Raw genomic sequence first — 24039 nt, 5'->3', positions numbered from 1 at the left:
GTTGGTGGCATGGCAGTAGAAGCTGAACCTTCCTGCCAATGCCCAGTTACATGTTATTGCTGTGAGACAGATGGCAACAGAGGGGCAGTCTGCCTCAACAGCATCTGACATGGAAGTGCAGATGAAGCAAAAGCGTGGAGCTGAATTCCTCCATTGACATTCACTGACACTTGCTGAACATCTATGGAGACCAAACAGTGGATGTGGTCAAGAAAAGTGAAGCACTGGGTCATCTCTGTTGGTGCAAATGTTTACTACCGCAGCATACAGGCTATTGCTCACCACAGGTGAAAATGCATAGCTAATGGTGGTGACTGTGTAGAAAATTAGTGTTTTGTAGCTGAGAATTTGCACTATTAAATGGTGTTATTGTACTCTTTGTATCTGTAGTAGTTTGGTAGCATGGAAATAAACAGGAGGCATTACTTTCAGAACAACTTAGGAACATAGGAGAAATTAGCCTCTTTTTTCTTCTTTTTCTTGCTGCTTTCATTGCCCTCATCATCTTGCTTTGGTCTGCCTGACTACAGTTTTCCCCTGCCTTGCACACATAAAACTCCCCTTCTAAGGTAAACGTTTGGGCTGTGCCATTTACATTTGCAGCCCGGAAACCTGTGGTAAAAATTCTCCATTCAAGGCACGTCAGGGCAATTTCAGTATTAGGTGATAAAAAATTCCCCTTCTTCCTATGCGCACAAGTCACCCTTCAGTCAATGTTTCCAAAATCATCCAGTCTCTAAGATAATACAGCTGGGTCACAAATCACAGCTACTATGCTTGTGTCAAAAAATATAATATGCAATAATAATAAAATAATATAATATATAATAAATATAATATAAAAATGTAATATATAAAAATCAGCACACTATCACAGAGTTCCCCAGACATTGCTGCTAAACATGGATCTTGGACAACATATTGTAATTTTGCTAAATACTGCCAATACAGATGTTTGTGCAGTGGAAGGAAATGGATTAAATCCTAGTGTTCTTTTTATTCAAACACTGCTTCCATTTTCTCTCAAAAGATAGAGGTGTAAAAGCACATGGTTGGTAACCTCTGGTGTATTCATAATTGCCATATGTGTCACATGTGCGCACATTTTCACATCAGTTTTGCTGAATGAGCTTTTACTGCCACTCTTCATCACTAAAAATGGGCTTGTTTAGCTTGAAGAAGAAAAGGCTGTGGAGAGACGTCATTACAGCCTTCCAGTTCTTGAAGGGAGCTTACAAGCAGGAGGGGGACTGACTTTTTACAGTCTGATAGTGATAGGACAACAGGTAATGGCTTTAAACTCCAACGGGGAAATTTAGATTAAATATTAAGAAGAAATTTTTTACTCAGAGGGCGGTGCTGTGGTGCCCCATCCCTGGAGGTACTTGGGGCCAGGCTGGATGGGGCCCTGGGTAGCTGAGCTGGTGGGGGTCAGCCCACAGCAGGGAAGTGGACTAGATCATCTTTAAGCTCCCCTCCAACCTAAGGCATTCTATCATTCTATGAAAATCACTAAATGCAGGCAGTGAAAAACTACAATGTCTTTAAAACACGTTCATTCAGCACTACCTGTAATACATCTCAACAAATCTGCTTGTGCATCCAACTCACCTCCTAAGAACAAACATGTCCTCATTTTGTAAAATTCCCAGTCTTAATTGCCTCACAGAATGACCACATCTTTTTATTTTTTCTCTCTCTCTACTGTTTTAGAGTTCCAATTTGCTGGTTCAGTTCACATCCACAGGCACTTAGTGACACATAACACTGTGCTTTAGCAGAAAATTGCTAACGAAAGGCTGAAGCAAGACTGGACATCACATTAGAGAAGAAACACTACTAAAACTACAGTACCAATCTCCGATGTATAACAAAAAAAAAAAAAAAAAAAAAAAGAATTTAAACTTTGAAGTACAACTCAATGCCTTGTAACTAAGATAAGATATTTTGTTTGACTTTCAGTAAGTCAACACTGAAATATGACATTTTAAAAATCTTTTTAAAGTCAAATCCTGGTGACACTGAAATCAATAACTTACTTTGATAAAATGTGACTATTATCTGAGAAATTCATATTACAAATTATTTGTTTTAAAACCTAACAGCTGCACTCCTCTGGCCTTTAAAAATTAAACACTAAATTGATAAAAATACTACTTATTGTAGCTTGGCATGCTATTGCTTCCAACGTCTCTTTATAACTTCCAAATCCATAAAAGAATTAAAAAATAACTTGATATAATCACGTACATCTAAGGAAAATCTATCACTTTGCACTAAAATTTTTACTGTTCATACAAGTCTTCTTGAGAAGTGCTGCTAGTTTTGTCACATGGAGCTACTATGTGCTCTTTGCAAGTTACTTCAGGAGGAACTGGGTAGATAGAGCAAGATTCCATGATAACTGCCACCTGTGAAGGAAAAATACACCAAACAGCAAGTTTCAAAACTTACTGCCAGTCTTATCTCCTAAAAAGAGTCTGATGAGGTAACAGTCATGATGCTGAGAGTACAATCAAAGGTATATTGGATAGACGTGTTTGTTGAATGGGTCCAGAAAGTCTAGGGCAGTGCTGCAAAGAGAGTTAGAACATTACTTCCCACCTGGAACTGATAATACAAACAGAGGGAGTGGAAAGCATCATTCCCTTGCAATTCATGGACAGACCTATGGCACTGACTGGAATTAAGCTCCGTCAGAAAAATAGCCTTAGACGTATAACACATTTCTGCATTTCATGCAACACACACCAGCATGTTTGGATTAGGTGATCTTAGTGGTTTCTTCCAACTTCAATGATTCTATGCTATCTCAGCATTTTCAAATGAAGAGTTTTGGCGACTTACATACAACATTGGCACAGTGGTCACCAGCTTCATTTGAGTGTCCTTTGCTTCAGCTCTTGGTAGCTGTGAATGTCCATCTTTAACACCTCTTCCTCTCCTTACAGTACTGATATCATTGCTACATGTTACTATGAGTGCTTTTAGCACTGCTGCAGGGCTCCTAGGTCTGTCAGAGAGCAACATAGACAGGGCATTTGGACAGTGGAAAAGGTAAAGAGCTTTGAGGATGAGTCTCACATACTGCAGTCGAGGTTGGGAAAGGACAAGGAGGTGATCTGCTGAGGTACTGGATCCCCCCTTCTCTAGTACTTCACTGTATCACTTGGGAAAATGATGACAAGGATTGCTATTGAAGAGACAAAGCAAGAGACTGGACAAGTCAGAAATCAGTATAGTCATGAAGAAATAAAATTAATAATAAAAATCTAAGAAAAAGAGCTACATTAAAAATTCCTACTTTGAAGAATACCTAAGAGATCTAAGAAACTACTTGTAAAAGAAAGTTGCATAGCAGACTTTGCACTTAGAACCACAGAAATGATGTCTTAGTTTCTTTTGAGGCCTGAGGCATTTAAGAACTGTTTTGTATTCATCACCTCCATCCTATTCACTTTGGAATTGCTGTCCAACTCAAGAGGTGACCCTCAAGATAAAGCAGTTAGACACACTGAAAATGGGATCTGGTAGGATTAGTCAAATGATGCTATTGCTATGCAAAGTTGCCAAATACAGCCACACACCAATTGAAGGGCTTTTGCCCAGTGATTCACCCATCTGTGACTGTTGTAGAAGATCCACTCATAAATGATTGAAATCCATCCTGTGGACAGATTTGCCACCTGGATTTAAAATTGCTAAAATAACTCATACTACACCAGCCAAGCATTAAGTTAATGCCCTCTTAAGCTTTTGCACACAAAGCAAATATCTCTGTTCACAGTACCTCACAGAACATTAATCCAATTACTATTTCTGAGGTGAGAAATGAAGCAATTTTAGTCATACTTCAGGGTTTAATTCAAATTATAATAATGGTATTTTAAAAATAAACATCTTTAACTAAAAATTGTTTTCCCCACAAGATTATGGTTTTTTTGTTGTTTGATGGATGACTATAACAGTAAGAAATCAGCATTTTAATGGCTCACCTAAATACTACACAAAGATGTAAATATTCAGTGCAATGTGCAGGAAATTAGTAGTAGCATTAGCAGTAATAGGACTTGCATGGCTAATTCTCCACATAGCTGGCTGAACGTGTCTCCCAAAGTACCCATCAAGAAATACAAACTTTCAATTACATTTTAAACTAAAATAGGCTTTAGAGGCTTTCTTTCTTTCTCTGAGCTCAGTCTCAGTAAGACTGAAGTTCAGCGCTTCACAATGTTACTGCTTTATTAAAAGTAAATAGAGTAAGATTCAAACATTAAAGAAGAATAATTAAAAAAAAAAAAAACACTGACAAAATACCCTCACTGGAGATCTAAGTCTCTTTGGATCATGTATATTCGTTTATGCAGCACCTTCACTCCATGGTTGCAGTACTTGAGAACTTCACAGTTTCAGTGTATAAAAGACACTCCCTGTGAGGTAGGAAGTGAAAAGATAACTTTGCAATGGACTTGATATCCTTCACCTCTGCACCTTTGCACCTTTGACACTAAACCATACTTCATTTCGAGAAATGCTGATGAGCACCTCTGCAGCAAAACAACCTAGCAAGGCAGAAAGAAACAAGTTTGACATCTGAACCTAAGCCATTTATATTATGTCAGCATTTCAACTTGTGGTTTAGACCTACCAAGAAGGAGACATTGATGGAGTTAATTGTAAATGACTATCTTCCTTTTCTGTGTCTTTCAGAGAAAAGGGTCTGACTTCTGCCATGAGCAGCTTACACTTTTCAAGATAATACCAGCAAGCATCACTGTAAAGATCTAGGTCATATGGGGTTCCCTAGATAGAAAGAAACTGACGGCTGGTAGAAGATGTGTAAGACAGAAATAAAGCAGTGCAGGACCAAACAGGGCTCTGATTTGATAAATTATATTTTATGACTTATTAAGATGACGTTTCAGTTACATTTAAGATTGGACACCACTTGCCACATGTTAGAAATGACAGTTACATTCTAGTAAGAGATGTTGTATTAACTTGACATTCCTGCTCTTCACTTCTGACTCATCCTGCCTCCTTCTAGTGTGAATTTCTTGTCTGTGAGTGAAAAGACTTATCTGTAGAATTTCACTATTTATTATGCAGCTTTCAATCATTTTCAGTGCACCTCTGGACAGTTCTTAAGCTACGTAGACAGCCATTGAGTAGCCAAGTAACACCTTGGGGTTACAGCAGAGACTTCCAGAACTTTTCAGACACAGTTAAAAAACAAACAAAAAAGGTGAAATGTATCAAATGATAGGAAGTATTAGGAAAACAATAGACAACAAGACAAAAATACAACTGCAAGATTGAATAAATCTGTCTTACGCAAACAAAATAAATACAGCGTGCAGTTCTGTTTCCCTCATCTAAAATAAATAAGAAAATAAAATAAAACAGTAATATCAAAACTGGAAAAGGCCCAAAGAAATAAACCAAAAAGGATGATAAAATATGTATACTAATGTGTCCAGAAGGAGTGGTTGAAAAAGCCAGGATATTTCAGGCTCCCAGAATGACAACTAAGGGCAGAAATGAGATCTACCTGATACTGAATAGCATGGAGAAGGTAGACTGGAATCATTTGCCAGAAAGAGTTAGGTTAGTAATGCACAGGGTAGCAAATGTGTGAAAATCCTTGTCAAAGAGCTCTGTGGCTGAAAGAACTCTATTTCATCTGCAGGGAAGACTGGGTGAACACATGAAACAGGCACGCACAGGAGTTAACGGGGAAACAAAGCACACCTGGTTCACGATACCCGAAATGTAAAAAAAAAGTCAAAGGCTGGAGAATGTTAAGGTGGAACGATTGCCTTATTCTTCCTTTCCCCTCATGATGAACTTGTGAGCACTCCTGAAGACAATACAAAGCTAGATGGCTTACAAGGCCCTTGTACAAAGATTAATTAAGGTGGGAAATTAACTGGGAAATTCCTGATTAACTTAAGATTCTACTTGAAGACTGACACAGATTTTAAATCAAAAACAATCTAATGAACTTTTTATCTCCAGAAAAAAGAATTTCCAGGAAATGTTTTCCAGGGAATGGTTTTAAACTGAGACAGGGGAGGTTTAGGTTAGATATTAGGAGGAAGTTTTTCACGCTGAGGGTGGTGACACACTGGAACAGGTTGCCCAAGGAGGCTGTGGATGCCCCATCTCTGGAGGCATTCAAGGCCAGACTAGATGTGGCTCTGGGCAGCCTGGTCTGCTGGTTGGTGACCCTGCACATAGCAGGGGGTTTGGAACTAGATGAGCATTGTGGTCCTTTTTAACCCAGGCCATTCTGTGATTCTACGATTCTGCGAAATGTCCCATAATCCAAACTAGCCAGGCTAAACCCCTATTCACCTCTTCTCTGATCAGGAACAACCTTCTTGGCAGAGCTAAACAATGTACTGTCCTTCTGATTATCTGGTAAGAGGGAGGAGATGAAGCAAAGAAGGCAGAGACTACTCCAGAAGTCTTAAAAGATTCAAATCAGTCAGTGAAAAATGTGGATTTTCTACTTTTTAATTTATTCCTAAAATTCCCTGGAATTTTTATTAACCAGACTATTGTTCATATCTGCATGCGTTAGAGAAGCAGCAGGATCAGAATTACTTTTCTAATGAAGGAAGAAAAATTAAAAATGCTTCAAAAGCATTTTAATCAAATCTGTTTATGAATGCAAGCCCATGATGTGACACCTCTGGTCTGAAGTTAAAAGGCATTCTGAATGCCTCTCCAAAGTCTGAATAGCTTTACAGAATAAATGTTTACTAGTAAGTATGGTGGATGAATTGTAAAAATGAATATTTGCTCAGCTGATTCACCACCTTCTTCTTCTTTCTTTTTTTTTTTTTTCTTTTTTTTTTCTTTTTTTTTCTTTTTTTTTTTTTTTCCTGACTATGGTTTGTATCTTCTTGCATTCAGAAATGTTATGATCTGGACGATGAATGAAATCTTTACCATGATAAATTTTACCACTGACTTGAAAGGCACTAAGATTTGATACAGAATTTCTAAGGTCTTACATGAATGAACATTTACTTCACTTGCTAAAAGTGTCTTGCGTGGAAACTCCTTTTTCAGTTAGGGTGATTTGTAGGGATTTGTCTTGAGCTGATACTGACTTAGGTCAACCCTATAACAACAGACAAAGGGGCGCAAAACACAATCCTGCTAAACAATTTTTAATCAAATTGGTTCAACTTTATCCTGCAGCAAAGTAAAACTGCTTATGTGACCTTCCAAGTGAAACCAAGAATATTTGACATATCACTGCTGTGGCACATAATGAAAGCTGATTGTTAGTTTTAAGGGTGAGAATGCCCCTACAGATCCAGTGGCAATGCGAAAGTGTTGGGAAAAAAGGATGGGTCTTCATTAAATTGCAGTCATGTGGCAGTTTTCAGCTACAAATCTAGCAGTACCTTTTTTTTTTTGAAATTGTACCTCTTTTGGTTATGCCTGTTGGTGGACTGCTGGGAAGCACGGGAGGAGCTCCGCCATTTCAGGCTCCCCAGGCAAAGCACTGTACGTGTGTTCCAGGAATGCTCTAGGCGTGAGCTCTCACCAGCAGCCGATGCTCTTGTCAGCAGGGAAATTCTGCTGTGGTCCAGGTGTTGTGGGTAGTTTCTGTAGCCACTAACTTTCCTGAGTGATTGTTTCTGGGGCAGCTGCTGTAAACTGTACATGGAAATCACAGTGTGACACTTGCCAATATGCTGGAAAAGACAAAAATAACCTATGTGAGCCGGAGGAAATGTTTATCTCCAAATAAAAGCTGGTTTAAAGTGCTAATAGATTTCTCTCTTCCTTTCACACTCAATTCAGTGTAATTGTTTTGACAAATATATTAATGTACAGTAAACCTCTTCTGCTTCATTATCATTTGGGGGACCTTTCTGCAATATCATACAGGTGATTCTCAACCAAATGTGAGCTGGTTTTGAAGCAAATTACAGTACAATGCATTGTATCAGATTTCCACCAATCCCAAAGCTATAACACAGCTTTTGTTAACAGTAGCTAACATCTTCCCTTCAAATCAACACACAGGATTTTTTATTTAGATCATAAAGACAGTTTCAGAAAATGCTGGCACATATTCCTCAAGAAATCAAGAAATGAAGAATCACTGAAAAAGTTTGGTTTTGTCAGGGAAGTATGTTAGAAGGAGATCTCAATTTGAACCATGTTGCGCTCCTTAAAGACTGTGGGAGAGAGCAATGTTGGCTCAGTTGTAAAGACTGTTTTCCATGACACAATGGAAGCTTTATTACCAGCTCTTGCCAGCACAAGTCTTTTGATAGAGAAAACAGTGTATCTGTAATAACAATGCATTAAAAAGGCAACAGAATGTTGAAATGCTTTACTGGAAAAATATCTATCTTTGGGAACATAATGTAAGTATCTGGGAAGTTCTGTGTTTATTGAGTAATGCTGAAATGCCATCCCTAGAATGAGTTATCTCAGAGACTGCACATAAAGGAAAGATTACTGAGCACAGAGCAGTAAGACTAAGTGAAGAAACCATATTAAATGAATCGCTTATCTGGATCCTGCCTCTCAATTCATACATTAGAGGACTAAGAATGAACTTGTGGAAGCTCTTCCTCAGTTGGATGTGCAGCTGTTCTCTACTCTCCTAGGAGTCTTCATGATCATTTTTCTTCATTGATGATACAGAACAGCTTCTCTGATAACTCAATGAGAAAACATAGTCATCAGATCTGCAAGAGGCCCTTCAAAACTGACCACAGACATGCAATACAAGTTTGAGTCTGCCTGTAATTCAGCAAGTCCACCTCCATCTACACTTGACAATTTTTCTGAGGTATCTTTTGCCATCAGAGGTAGTATTTTCCCAGACCTGAAGGTGGAACTCTTGTTCCTTTGAAGATCTTTATATGATTGTCATAGCATTTTGCATTGTCATTTCTTTTCCTTGAAGAAGTACAGAATTCTAGGAAGTCACTGCTTGGTTGTCTGGGAGATCACATTAACAACAGTAGCAAAACTGGACAGTCAGGTTTGAACTTTGTGAGCACAATGAGATGTGCAAGGAGCTCTTCAGAGAATGCCTGTCTGAACTCATTAAAAAATCTTTCTTTTTGGAAACATCCTTGATATCCTATTCCTTCTTTTGCTGCCACATACGTAGACTTCTCGGTCTTATTCTGGAGCCAAGGCATACAAGGACAGAAAAGGCAGAGTATAACTTTGTAGTCATAACATCACCACATCAGACTGCACAGAATATCTGCCTATATATTTTGCATCAAAACTTCCACTTTGTGTCCTTAAGCTACAGTATATCTTTGGGGGAAAAAAAAAAAAAACAAAACAAAACACAAAAAAACAATCCAATTGCATTTGATGTTCCTCTAGGTTTGCTTCAGAGTATTAGCAAAAGTTTTATTCTGGGAGTTCATGTCCCATTATGTACCATAATGCCCAGACTCCTGTCAGTGCTGCCTCATGCCAGTCACTCTCCTTCAGATTCCAAGGGTGGCTCTGAGGCCTTATTTTGAATGTCAGCCTTCAAGTGGACTGTCTTAAGAATATTTTTACAAATGACATTACCATTACTCACTGTTACTACTATTTACAACAGCAGAGTCGTAACTTTGTAATTTGTAATTCTGTATTTTTGTCTAAGTCATTGCTAATAGCACCAAGCCAAGAAGAAGCTTCCCCAAAAGACATCCATATGATAAAACTTCATTTACAGTCACTTCTCTTGAGAGCTCCCAGTTGAATCAGTTTTTAATGCACTTGCGATGAACTACAGACGTTGTAGGCTATGCTGTATTTGTGAAAACGAGATACAGTTCTAACTTAGATGAAACCTATTAAATCAACACTATTACCTTTATGAACTAAAATTATACTCAAGTGTATTTAATCAAATCTTTTCCATAAAAGTGTATTCAGCAGCATTTAATTATGTGTATTTAATGACTGCACCCCAGATCAGCACTTCCATGTTTCTTCCAGAGTACCCATATCAAACCGGTTATGCTATGCCAGATCAAATTATCTTTACCATTTTTTAAATATATCAGCAGTGTAAACATTTTTAGTACTTTTTTTTGTACTTTAGCACTCTCCAGCCATGTTGTGAGCAACAGAACTAATTAAGGCTATGGATTCTGTGGATTTGGATTCTTTAGCCCCTAAACAATTTTAATTGCAGTAACTACAATTTCCTCTTCATGTGCACTACAACAATCACATCTATCACTCTGGAATGATGTGTATGCAAAGTGGATGGCTGATATACAAGTACTGAATGACTGATCGCTGCTAGGAAGAATATGTAGGAACTGATGTTCTTGCCTGCTTTTCTCTGGCTGAGGAAACAAATTTAGGTTTAAATGCCAATTTCCACAAAACTTAAAAAAGCAGAATAACTTTCTCCAAACTACATCACGACTAGTCCAAGGGATATGGAATGACAGACAGATGGACAGATAACATAAAGCTTGTTCAGAACATAAAAATCAACTTAAACTCGTCAGTTCTCTCAGTACAATTGAGGACAGTTAAAAAATGTTCTATGCCAATAGTGGCACTGCATCCTCATTAATTGTTGCTATAGAGATATTGTCAGATAGCCAGATAGTTCAACTAACAGATAGTTATCTCTATTGAGAGGTGGCAAAATGACCAGAAGTGACAGCGGGCTGCCCTTGGATATTTGCTCTATGTAAGTGAAACCTGTGCTGTCAGTACACCTACATAGAGGAGGAGCTCTGCTAGCTAGAGGTTAGAATACTGGGATAGCAACCGATTACCTGTGCAAGATACAAACAGAATTCACTTATTTTCAAATTAGAATTTTCATTACTTACTTTCTAAATAATGTAAGCAAAGAAGGACTCAGTGAGAGGGGAGCGGTATCTCACCTGTACGACCTGGGCTGCTTTTGTCCCATCCTAAGGAGAGCTTCAAAAATGGGGAAGGGTCTGGAGAGCAAGATGTGTGAAGAACAGTTGAGGTCCCTGTGTTGGCTCGGCGAAGAGCAGAGGAGCTGAGGCCTGATGGCGGCTGCAGCTCCTCACAGGGAGCGGAGGGGCAGCGCTGAGCTCTGCTCTGTGTGACAGCGACAGGGAACGGCCTGGAGCTGCGTCAGGGGAGGGCAGCTGGGGGTCAGGGAAAGGGTCTGCACCACAGGGCGGTGGGCATGGAACGGGCTGCACAGGGCTGTGCGCACGGCCCCAAGGGCTGGAGTTCATGGAGCGTCTGGACACTAATCTCAGACACAAGGTTTGTACGTGTGTATATGTGTATGCATATGCGTATGTGTGTCTGTGTATGTGTGTATGCGTATGCGTGCGTCATGCAGAGCCCGCCACGCACCGCCAAGGAGGAGCGCAGCGCGGCGGCATCCCAGGCACGGCCGCCACGTGGTGAGGGTCCGCAGCGGTGGGACGGCGGGAGCACCTACGGGGGAGGAGGGAAGAAGGGGACGAGGGGGGAGGGGCCGGAGCGACCGCCAGGTTCCGGCGATGGCGGTCCGGCTGCTTTCGGTTTCGCTTCGTTCGCCTCAGAAGCGAGGGGAAGGCCGGGCCGGGGCCTAAGCGCGGGTCCTCCGTACGGTAGGAGCCCGCTTCGGGGCTGGGAGCACGCGGGGCGGAGGTCTGAGCCGCTCCGCTCCCGCAGCCGCGGTGTAGGCCTCGGGTGGGCCACCGTCCCTCTGAGAGGCCCCGGGGCTCGTCCCACTCAGGCGGGGTGTCCGACCTCCCCTCTCTCCTCCCGGGAGTGTGGCGTCCCGGGAGCGGGCGGGGGCCGGCCCTCCCTCGGAGGAGTGAGCGTGACGGGACGGGACGGGACAGGCAGCGTGCGACTAAAACAGTGCGGTGTGTGGTTGAGCCCTGTGTTCCCCCAGGTTTTGTAAACGGCGGTCTCGCTTGGCAGAAAGAAAGCGGAGTCGTCCACCCGCAGCTTTGATGTAGGACGTCTGTTGTCGGCTGCTGTCAGCTGGCTGGTTCCCCTTAAAAAAAAAAAAAAAAAAAAGTAAGTTCTTTACTAGGAGAGTGGTTAGGCCCTGGAACGGGCTGCCCAGGGAGGTTGTGGATGCCCCGTCCTTGGACGTGTTTAAGGCCAGGTTGGACGGGGTCCTGGGCAACCTGATCTGAATGTGTATGTTTGGTGGCCCTGCTAGGCAGGGGGGTTGGAACTACATGATCCTTGGGGTCCCTTCCAACCCGGGTGATTCTGTGATTCTGTGATTCTGTGACGTAATCGTTCTCTTGGGACCCGTTTTCCCTCCCCCACCTTGCTGCCTGTGTAAGCAGGGTGCAGGAAGCTCTGCATTTGGTCACCTGTTGCAGCTGTAGTCCGGGAATACGGAGAAGTCAGAAGTAGGGCTCTAATTGAGGGTTGAAGTATGTTCTGGCCGCATATGGTGGCTGTTAGTCCACGAGGAACTCGCTCTTCCTGTTTAGCTTTGCTCCAGAAATGCTGACGTGTTGGTGTCGTGCCTTTGGTATCCATCTGGATGAATAGGTGGCTGTGCTGTCTGGCCTTCTGCTGCTGGCAGAGAGCTGGAAGGGCAGCCCAGGGTTTGTTGGGGTCTCCTCACATGCAGCCGTGTGCCCACTGCTCTATCTGGGTGGTGTTTGCCTTGCTAGGTGATCCACGGGGTTGTGACCCGCTGGGATCTGCAGGCTGTTGGGTACAGTCACCAATTCTGGTGGTTCCACAGGAGACCCCCTGCATATAGCTCTCAGCCCCATTAGCATAGATGTGTTTTTGTGTCACTTTGTCAGTGCTTTGGGACAGGTCACAATACTGTATTTTAGCCTCAGGTCCCTGTCACAGCCAGCAGGGAAAGATGGAACTTCAGAGCCAAAGTGCATGGTGGCTGTACCTCACCACAGGAGCGTGTTCCTCGCTAACTGCAGAGCTCAGCCTAGCGAACAGCAGTGAATGCTCACTGCCACTTGGTTCTGGGGCCTTCACATATTACTGAGGAAGCTACTGTGTATCTCTGCTTTCCAGCATCTGTATTCTAGCTGTTTGAATATAAACTTCTGATAAAAGGAGAAAGCTTTTTGACCTTACAACCCTTAAAACAAGATATCTATGCTTGAGGTACTGTTTTTAGTGGCATTGATTGTTTGAAGTGTCAGAAGTGACTTCGCTTCAAATAGGACCATTATATTGCATTTCTTTGGGTGAATAGAACTCTTCAGGCTTATTCTGCATTTTTTCCTACCATATTTCCTACCAAAGGACACTTTGCAGCTTAACATTTGATCCGTGCAACCGCATTTACTGAAATATGTGATATGTTACTGTACAGTGTAAGAATCTTCTCATTGACTGCAACTGTGTGAATGTGATCTCTGCGCACTGCCACAGAGTGTGTGGCACAGAGTGTTCTGGGTGACTGTCAGAATTAAACTGATACTTTCATTGTTGGGAATTAGGTATGTGAAAATATATATTCCCCCTTCTACTCAGCTCTTGTGAGGTCCCATCTGGAATACTGTTTGGATAGTGATAGTACAAGAGGGAATGGTTTTAAACTGAGACAGGGGAGGTTTAGGTTAGATATTTGGAGGAAGTTTTTCACACAAAGCTTGGTGTGGTGGTTGGTGACCCTGCACATAGCAGGGGGGTTGAAACTAGATGATCAATGTGGTCCTTTTCAATGCAGGCAATTCTATGATTCTGTGAAAATCTTTTTACCCCTTACATTATCTAATTCAAACGATGAAACAAGATAGTGTATGCTGCTTGGACCTTTCCTTTTTTGAAAGAGGAAGTGAGTTGCTATATAAAGATTTTGTGTGCTTTATATAGGCATTTATTTAATAAAGATCAGGCCAGTGGAACATCTCAGGCTCTATTACTCTGTGAGAAGTACATTCAAACAAGAGGCCATAGACTAATCCTTTATGTAAGATACACTTAAATGATATTGAAGATACTGGACTGTTTTGAGCAGTAAGAGTCATAGGTGGTTTTCATATTAGGTACAAACACTAAGTTAACGGTATGTATAATTTACTTTTAGTTCCAGTTTGGGGCCAGTATGTAAAAAATGAAAATATTAATAAGGATATAATTTTAATTTTTGATTTTTTTAATTTTTTTTATTACTGATGTTATGACACAGTCTTGTCTTGGGCTTTTTTTGCTCAAACTGAGCTGTATTTTAGACACTCACAGGAGTGTGTTCCAGGCTGTCAGGAGTCTGTGATGTGATGAGGAGCAGCTGTGTAGAAAAGACTTCATGATAATGAATGTGAGGCTCAGCGCACTGTTGCAGAAGAAAATGGGCAGGCACACTGAAGGGTGCATTAAGAATGTGGTTGGAGGACAGCAGGTTGAAGCAGTGGATCTTCCCCTCTGTTCAGCACTTGTGAGACTGGCCAACATGGATAGGGCCTGGAACACACGGTATTAAAGGAGAAACTGGGTGAGGTGAGTTTGATCAGCCTTAGGAAGAGAAGGTAAAGGAAGGGGAGATGTCACTGCTGGCTGTGGGAAGGCATGAGGCATATTCTGCTTGGAGGTATGCAGTAGTAATACGAGAGACATAGGAAGTTCCATATGAATATGAGAAAAAACTTCTTTGCTGTAAGGAAGACAGCACTCGCACAGGCTGCCCAGAGAGTTGTGGAGTGTCCTCTGCAGAGATTCAGAACTCACCTGGACACTTTCCTGTGTGACCTGCTGTAGGAAGCCTGCTGTTGCATGGGGTTGGACTAGATGATCTCCAAAGATCCCTTCCAACCTCCATGATTCCCCGAAGGGTGGTGGACACAAGCTGGTCTACTCACAATGAAGGGTTTTTGTCTTATTGATGTGTTGTTAATCTGAAAATGATCAAAGACAGGAGCAGAGGGCTGGCAAGGGTACAGAGTGTCCATCTGACAGGGCAGGGCCTCTGCAACCACATCTAGCTTTTGCTAGGAGGCTTCTGAAATTCCATTCTAGCCTATGCTATGCTGTTACTCTGAGATTACTGGAGAAACGGTGTTCTTGCTTTGGAAATTAATTATGAGTGTTATCCTTAGGAAAAAGCAAACACAATAAAGTATGCAAGAAAGCTGAGATTTCTTTGCCATTACATCTGGAACTGACATACCAGAAAACCATGTAATTTTTAACTGCATTTGAATTATATTAACTTCAAATAAAGAGGTACTACTTTCTTGCATTTTTTTTTTTCTTATCAATAATTTATAGCTTAGAATTTTTGTTACAAAAGCAGCAATATTGTGTGAGGAAAAAAGCAGAAGACCTGAAGGGGATGTAAGGAGTTTGTCTATTTCTTTCTTAGTTTCTCATCCCTCATTTGCAGCGTGTGGTAGGCAGCAGTGCCTTAAAGCATCTTACAGACCCTGTTACTGAGTTTACAGCCTGGGAATTAGGAAGGTGGAGAAAGTGATTACCCAGAGCCCTCATGCAGCTAAATACTTGGATTTAAAACCAAGGGCTTTATCAGCTTACCTGCTCAAGACCTATGGCTGTTAGCTACACTAACTCTCCTTTACAGTAGTCCAGTTGGTAAGTTATCTGAACTGTTGGTTTTGACACTCGTCAATCTCTAAATACCAGTAAGGGGTAGGTACCAAATTAGGATGAATTCAACTTGTATCAGAACAGCTGAGACCAGAGTGAGTTCTGTTTTTCCACTAATACATGCCGTGCAATAAGCTCAAAGAATTTGTGTCATCGCTTCTTCAACATGATTCTATTAGAAGAAAAGCATGACTTGGATACTGAATTTCTTTAAGGAACCAAATTTTAATTAATTCTAGCTCATAAACTGGTGGATTAGTTTATAAGCTGTCAGGAAATTAAATGTGTATTCAAAGCGGAAGTAGTGCGGTTTGGTGTATAATGCTTTTTATCTTTTGTTCATGGCAAGAAGAATCCAGGCTAAGCTCAAGCTGGAGTTCAGCCATGAGATACGAGTGGCTCTTTCAAAGGGGTCAGGGACCAGGCCTGCTGGTTTTAGACAGTGAATCAACACGCAAGGATTTAAAGTTCTTTTCTCTTCCTGAAAGAAGTGAGGCTGCACGCTGCATGTTTATTCGAAGATTTGGACAAAGAACTATTAATACTGAATGCGTGGAGTTAGAAAGGGATTTGTAAGGCTTTTTGGTGGCGTATCTCTGTGCAGTTTGAAGTGGGGATGATTTAGTAATGCTTGCAAAATCAACCGATGAAATAATTTTCTTCTGCGGTTCTGAAGTAGGACAAGATGTTTCAGTGGTAATTCTACAGTGAAGTCTTACAGGTTGACTTCCTCTAACTTGTTCAACTTCTCATCTTCCTTATTGGGTGGAATACATCAATGGGGAGAGTCATCTTTTAGCATTCTATTTTTTTTTTTTTTCCTCCAGAAAATCTCAAAATTGTTTTATTTGGAGTTGTGGAACATGTGATGAATCTGGAACTTTATGTAGAAACCCAGCTTTTCTTTGCCTGAAGTTCTTTTACCTTTTCCCCTGGCCTGGTGGAAGACACTTACACTTGGCTCCTTCAAAGGTTAAGGGAAGGTGTAGGTGTCATCCCTGCAGGGTAGGTATGAGTGCAGGGACTGCCCACTGTCTGTGGTTAGACATGAGAAAAATAATGTATATTTTTAATAACACTAATATGCTTGGCTGCCTGAAAAATGATTTTTTTTTTTTAACCTGTTATATTCTGTAAACAGGAAGATTATGCTAGGTCAATTATTTGAAGTTAGTTTGATTACTGGAAGAGTAAAATCAGAGAAAGCCTTCTGCTGAAGGTGCTGTTGCAGTACAAGCAATTTAAGACAACTAAGTCAGCACGTCTTTTTCAACACAGTCATGGCAAAACTTTCTACCATTAATTCAATCTCTTGTTTTTGTTAAAAAAAAAGAATGTGAAGAAAGAAAATCTCATCTGAATAACCTCTGTTTATGCAGTACTAAAATTACAGAATTATCTCACAGTAGTTTTTCTTGCCCTTTATGTGCATTCAACATAATGGCATTCCTTTACACTATTCACGCGCACACATATAAATGCTACTATTTACAGTTATATACATGTTGTTGCCTACATATCGTATTTTAAAGAAGGGAGACTTGAAAATTAAGTTCTGTGCTTATGCAGAGAACAGAATTCAAGCTGCTTGTGTGCTGATTCTACAAATATTTCAGTAACCTGTTCATACTCTCTGCTGGGTGATGCTGTGGTGACTTCAGGAAGGGACAAATGCAACTTGAAGTAGAAATTTTCAGTCAGAAGCTTTTACTTTTTCTGGAAAGTGAGCTTCCAGAATTACTGTCTTTTCACGGTATGTGTTACAACTTTATAGGTGTTTCAAGATGTAAATTGACAGAGCTTGAGCTCAAGGAATGCATCTAATCATGGATGTTATTTCAACAAGGGCTTCCACCTATCTTTATGCATCTTTATTTGCAGCTACCTTAATTATTTAGCTATTTCTTGTTACAGTTAAATTTTTATTTATTCCCAATGCCTGTAACTAAACGGGAGTAATGCATTCAAATGCAAATAAAAATGCTAATAGGGTATCATTTTTTAGGTAGGTAATACTGTACTCAAGCACAGTTTTGTTGGAAAAGCTGAATTACCTTATTTTGCTTTCTTTTAAAAATCTAAATGACTATATTTTTGTGAGCCTGCAATTTTTATTCCTCTCTCTTTCTTGTAGGGAGTTTTACCTTGGTAAAGGCGTACTGGACGAGTAGCGAGTATTGCCTTCCTTGCAAGGTGCTTTTAGGATGTCTGAAGACGATGAAAAAGTAAGGCTCCGTCGAATTGAACCTGCCATTCAGAAGTTCATTAAAGTGGCAATTCCAACGGATTTGGAAAGATTAAGAAAACACCAAATAAATATTGAGAAGGTTAGTGTTCGCTTTTTGCTAATGTAGGTTTTTTTACAGCAGTCGCACTGAAAGGTGATGCGTGGATTTTATAATGTTTAAATGCTTCTGGTTGATATTGGTTTGTATGTGATAATGAGACTGAATATGCTTCCAAGAAAAATCACCGTTGAGTTAAATTCTTGTACATGCTTCAAATACTAATAAAATGAACATGCCCAGGGCAGTTGTGGCACGAAATGCCTAATGTCCATATTATTAAACGCCCATATTCTGTAAAACACAGTGGCTGCATCCACACTGCTGTGTTAACTCTTTAACCATCATCAGAAGTTCTTTAAATAAGAGCAATCTGATGCAGCCAGAACAGTGCCAGGGACAGCTGTAGCAATTAGCTGTGTAACCGATCAGATTCAAACGTCCCCTCTCTCTGCTTAGTGATTAAAAAAAATATGTAGCCTGTGGAAACTGACAGATTGGTTTGTCAAGAAAGGTGGTAAGAGATTCACTAAAACAAGTATTAATGTTAATAAACATCTAAAGGGGGGCAAATGAATGAGGCCAGGCTCTTCTCAGTGGTGTATAATGATAGGACAAGGAGTAATGGCCTAAAACTCAAATGTAGGAAGTTCTGTATCAACAGGCAGAAGAACTTCTTTACAGTAAGGGTGATGGAGCACTGCAACAGGCTGCCCAGAGAGGTTGTGGAGTCTCCTGTGGAGATATTCAAGACTTACCTGGACTCCTAGTTGTGCGACCTGTTGTAGGGTACCTGCTTTAGCTGGGAGTTGGACTCAGTAATCTCTTGAGGTTCCTTCCAACCCCTGCAATTCTGTGACACCAAATAACTAACTAAATAAATAAGGAAGAGAGTGAGTGACTTGGAAGAAGTGCTTGTTACTTTACTGTAACTTTACCAAATAGGCAATCATCTGAATGAGATTTTATGTGCAAGATTTATGCCTTGAGTAGCTCGAGGATGGGGAAGAGGGAAAACAAATCTTAGTATAGTTTCTGAGAATATAGTCAGGAAATAATGTGTTTAGGTGATAGCCATCTATTCTTATAAGAAATGCTTAGTTTAAGTGATTGTAAGTGAACAGGAGGTTATTAGTAGTCATTTCTTCGAAATACAGTGACGTGGTTGGAACAGTCACTTGTGGTTTGTTTGTGGGGTGGACTTTGGAAGGACTGCACATTTTGCTGTGCCTCTGGAAGTGTGCCGTGCTTTGGTCAAGAGGGATGATTCTGGAAAATAAAAAAAGGTTGTTTGCAGACGCTCAGTAGGTGCTGGTTAAACTCTACCAACCAAAGGTTACTGAAGTATTTAGCCACTGCTGGGGCATGCTCGAAAGGAAACTTCTTAGCTCATTCCTAGATGAAGAGTTGTGAAGAAGTACATTGGGATGGAAGTTGACAGTGCAGAAGTGACTGACCATGAGAAGATAGAAAAAACTGAGACAGAGGAGGAAGATCTGGTACTGTGAGGACTAGTGATGGCAAATAATAGTGGGGCTGTTTCCTTGTAAGAGCATAGTGAGGATGCAATTAGGATATGAACTGCAATATTCACAAATTGAAAAGTTTAGTAGTATGGTATTTGCCTGAAGTAGTGGCTTCTTAGTGAGATGAACTGTATTTTTCCAGCCTGTTGTTTACACTTTGTTGCTCATTGTTTGTCTAATAAATTTTATTACCTAGATGCCTGTGGATTCAGCGTTTTCTTGCCTTGGAACCAGCCACTTTGCAGCAGCCCCATTTTATTCTAGTGGCCAGAAGCTCATCTCCAGCTTCTCCCACCAAGAACAATTGCTTGAGTTCCTTTGTGCTGTAGCCAGACTACAGAGCAGTAGTGATTCAGAGTCAGTATTAATTGCTTTTGGGTGAGAATACTGGGGAAGCAAGGAGCCTTAAGTGTTAAATACCTCAGGAGAAGCTTCTAGGATCCGTGTGTGCATATTCTGGTGCACGTGGCCATAGAGCTAGTTAATGGTAAAGAATGATATGGAATAGGATGGGATGCAGAGGGTTCTTAGAGGAGAGCTTTGTAGTGTTTTTTTCCGTGCAGGCTGTTTCATTCAAATAGAGAGAGGCTTGGTAGCTAAGTTGTTGTCTTCTTAACCAGAAGTTTCTCAGCTGCCTCTGGAAGCAGCATGAAGAGGGATCTCCTGGTTGCACAGAGGCAGAGTTTTGTAGGTTAAAAACAAACAAACAAACAAAAAAACAACAACAAAAAAAACCCACCCTCACTTATTTAGCATCCATAAGCTCCCTACCAAGGGGCTTCCTATGGCTTTGAATGCTGTAATGAGAAACAGAGACGTGATTAGTGTGAGGGATGGTGCTGAGAGCTGCCGCATTTAGCAGCAGCACCTAGCTGGTGAGGAGGGGTGGGCAGCTACTTGTTGATGCTACTGGAAATCTCTTAGGTATTTAAACAAGGAATAATTACGCTGTATCTAGCCAGATAGAGTTACCATGGTGTCAGGAAAGGGGTGAAATACATTCCACTTAATTCAGCCTTGTGTTGATCAACTGGCATTTTTACTGGCCCAGCAACTGAAATGAGTTAAGCATTCCTGTTCTGCAGACAGAAGGGGAATCTTTATAAGGATGATTTTCTGTGTCTAGAAGAAAATTCAGAAAATAGTAGCACTGGGGATGAAATGAGGTTTTAGATTAGTTGTGATTTAACACTTTGTTTGAAGCGCTGCCAGAGAAGCTCATTCTTAGCCACAATTTAATTATAGGAAATACAAACCAGTGTTCTTGTGATGGCATTGGTTGGCCTCATTAAAATACCATGCTTATTGAGTAGTTTATATTTTAATGTACAAATCTGATGCAATCTAAAAGTATTTGGGACATTTCTTGAGCTTATTTAGATTACTGACAGAACAGATCATTCACACTGATGTAATCAACTTAAGAAATTTGTGTATCAGAACAATTCTTAAATATTTGTAAACTGATCTTAAAATTAAGTGCATTTCCTCCAGAACATTTCTTTTACGGAAGCCAAAAGCTAGAGCAACATTTAGTACAGGTTTGTCTGTCTTCAGACTAACATTAATAAAAAAATTGTGCATCTTTAGACGATGCAAGTCTTGGCAGATTTGATATTTGAATTATTACTAAGTAGAATTACTAGATACAAGTAACTACTGATAAAACTTCTAAGTAAACACTTGGCAACTGTGTCAGGAGCTATTGAGCAGTGTTGGCAATGTCAGAACTCTGTACTGATAAGAAATACAACGTAAAGCTCTATGAGAAGTAATACATCCAAGTATGAAACTAGTCTCTGAATGCCTTATTCTTTGAAAAGTCCACACTTAGGGTAATGTTCTTAAAATTTGGAAGTTTCTTTATTTTTTAAACACTTACCAAGCTGTAAGAACTATTACTATTCAAACTTCACATTTTTGACAGCTTTACGAGAGCACAAGAATAAAAATACATCAAAGCTGCATTTCAAATCTTTTCCTCAAGTAAGTTTTAGATTATTAGAACTCTAGCAATAGTTTGGTTGAAATACTTCCATAGTGATGTACACTTGTATATCTTTTATATGCATTTTAGCCCATAACGAATGTGTTACAGTATTTCTGCATGCTGTCGGCATCAGCAGCTTAAGTGGTTTTCTCAAAAATATTTTTTTGTAAATTTAACTTTCAGTCATGCAAACCAAATATCCCTGGGGGTTAAAGGATAATTTTGTAGAATCTAGTCTTGTTTATTTTACAGGCTACTTTTAAGCAAAAATCACTAATTATGTCAAATTGCTTAGAGCAGCAAAATTATTTACTTATGATGAAGCCAATATCTCTAACCTCATTTCATGAATATTGATTTAAACCTGAGGTTCCAGAGATAGTCCAAACAATTAATCTACTAAATCACTGTTTGAAGAAACTATAAAATCAATATATAATGAAATGTGACCTTGAGTACACCTTTCCAAGGGAAGTGCATACCATAAATCCACCATCATAGTATTGCTTTTCAAAGATGACCGTGAAACACTGTTTTGAGTCCAGTGTTCCATATGTGAGTTCCTAAAGACTTAAAAATTAAGTTGGTAATCTATGCTTGTGGGTTTTAAAAATCATTTTCCTTATCTTTTTTTTCTTTTTTTCTTTATTTACCTTAAGATTTCTTGTTTTCTTTCACTCTGAAATAGGGAATAAAATGCATGCTTATCATGCATTAGGAGGCTCCTTAAAGGAGCTTCAAATTGTTCATTCCTGTCTGGTGAGAGAAAGATGGGGGTTTTGGCATGCTATCCTGAACTTTGCTGGGGAGGATTAACAGTCCCTAAGGAAAAAAAAAAAAACACAAAAAAAAAGAATTAGTGTAAACCATAGCAATCTTTTCTCAGTTGCGCTCAATTAAAGTAGTTTGTGAAACACTTGTTCTCTTTGACATGAGCCTGCTGACATGGTGAGATGATGGATGAAGGAGAAGTGACACAAAATGAGGAGCACAGAAATCTGAGTCTTAACTGCTGGCTTCGTCCCAGTGTATACATTTGCCTAAGACTTCTATTATTCAAATTGACGTTAATTAAGATTTAGCCTGCTACTAAAATGAATGCAGAAGGCATTCTGAAGAGTTTCGAGTTTTTTCCATGTCTAGTAAATACTTTCTGGAAGAAATGGAATGGATTCAAAACATAAACCTGAAAGTCTTTCTAAGACAGTCTTTGAAGGAGAAAAAGTCAAGCAGGCAAAGAGACTGAGTGTCTAAAAGTAACTTTATGTTTTGTATTTCTGATGTGAGTGTAACTATTTGGCTGTTTTTCTGGCACAAAAATTTTATTTGGCACAAATTAAATATGTGAGTATTCTGTCAGCATTTTTAATTTGTGGACCTCAGTTTTATGTGTATTTCTTAATGCTATATGGAAGTAATACCTGTGTTCAAAGTTTGCTGTGTCTTGTCCCTGAGCCCAACAAGGTGAACGTTGGCAGTAGTATGGCCTACTTTCTGATGGGCGACAAAGGTGGGTCAATGAGGAAGAGCTCTCTGGCAACACAAATGTCATTGCTCTGCATGTATTCAGTCATGATGTTTGAGGCCATACGTTTGCTGGGCATTTCTGGAAATGGTAAAAAGCAAGAAGGGTTTCCTAAGGAATTATTTTTCTTCTTAATTGGAAAACTTTTTTTATTTTTGAGAATGTGAACATTATAATGCAGTCAATTGAAACTGAAAAAAAACATATTTTTTTTTTCCCCAAACCCTTCTTGTTTCATTCTCAGAAGTACTTGTTACTTCTTCAGGGATGACTGAACTGGAAGGCCCAATGCTGATCCAGGCTTTTTGTGAATTTTATTTTAAAGAGTAATGGCTATAATTTTAATAGTGTAATAATTTATGCAGAAGTTGCTTGTTTAAAAAAAAAAACAATTTTAATATGACTTAACTGAGTGTTAAGTGTTTTCTCTTTGAAAGCACTTCAAAATTGTAACATGAAGGAACAGTTTTCTCTGAATATGAGTAACTTCTTGTTTCTTGGCATGTTTTAGCAAACAGTAATGTGCAATCCTCATTACCCTGGCCTTTGTAACCAGAGAGATAATCAATAAAATATGCACATAGTAGATAAGATGGTATTTTAATTAGCACCAAAGCATATTAGGAAACTGGGGAGTTAAAATTTACATAAAAGTACATCAAAAATAGTGATAAATATTTTGTTATTTAAACAATTTAAAAGAACATCCTAATATTGTCTAGAATTTTAAATCTCTCCTTTGATGATTTCATCACCTGTTCCAGGATTTGTAACTTCTGCTTTTCTGTTGTTTTACTCGGGGCATTCTCTGCTTTGGTCATGTGTGTTACTCAGGTCAACAGGCAGTAGCAGGGATTGATACATGTTAATAATGAAAAGGTTTGTATGTCTTGATATGCAGTGATTTTTGCAAAACTTGCATTTAGCTAATGGAGTAATGACCTCTGGTCTGTCCAGTGTAAAGTGCTATGTGGATTGTTTCCCATCACAACACCAGTGGAGCTTCAGACAGGTGCCAGGTTTGCCTTGGTGATCACTGCAACTGTGTAACTACATAGAAAAAATGGAAAATGTAAATGTAAACAGTAGTGTTGTGTAATGAGTGTGGTTCTCGGTGTAAATAATATCAGATACCTTGGTGTCCTATGTGACCAGTCCCCACCCCTCGCTTCCTTTTTC

The 24039-nt window shown here is 39.8% G+C and overlaps 1 protein-coding gene across 2 annotated transcripts in view; it reads left to right on the top strand.

The window, feature by feature from the left end:
- Positions 1 to 11183: 11183 nt before the first annotated feature.
- The window catches only part of STX17 (syntaxin 17), a 32792-nt gene continuing 19936 nt past the window's right edge, over positions 11184 to 24039 (top strand). Inside the window, exons 1-2 of one of the 2 annotated variants that reach the window (XM_042869665.1) lie at positions 11184 to 11262; positions 17669 to 17861. In XM_042869665.1, the coding sequence (XP_042725599.1) occupies positions 17739 to 17861 (123 nt within the window). In that variant the 5' untranslated portion in view covers positions 11184 to 11262; positions 17669 to 17738. Of the gene's footprint in view, positions 11263 to 16441; positions 16540 to 17668; positions 17862 to 24039 lie in introns of those variants that run through there. The other variant, XM_042869666.1, reaches the window with a different exon arrangement.

The sequence above is a fragment of the Lagopus leucura genome, unplaced genomic scaffold, assembly GCF_019238085.1.
Source record: "Lagopus leucura isolate 7727_CA_CO unplaced genomic scaffold, USGS_WTPT01 Super-Scaffold_100002, whole genome shotgun sequence".
In the NCBI taxonomy this organism is placed as follows: domain Eukaryota; kingdom Metazoa; phylum Chordata; class Aves; order Galliformes; family Phasianidae; genus Lagopus; species Lagopus leucura.
The sequence above is the reverse complement of the archived record's forward strand: the minus strand, read 5'-3'. Positions and strand labels throughout refer to the sequence as shown.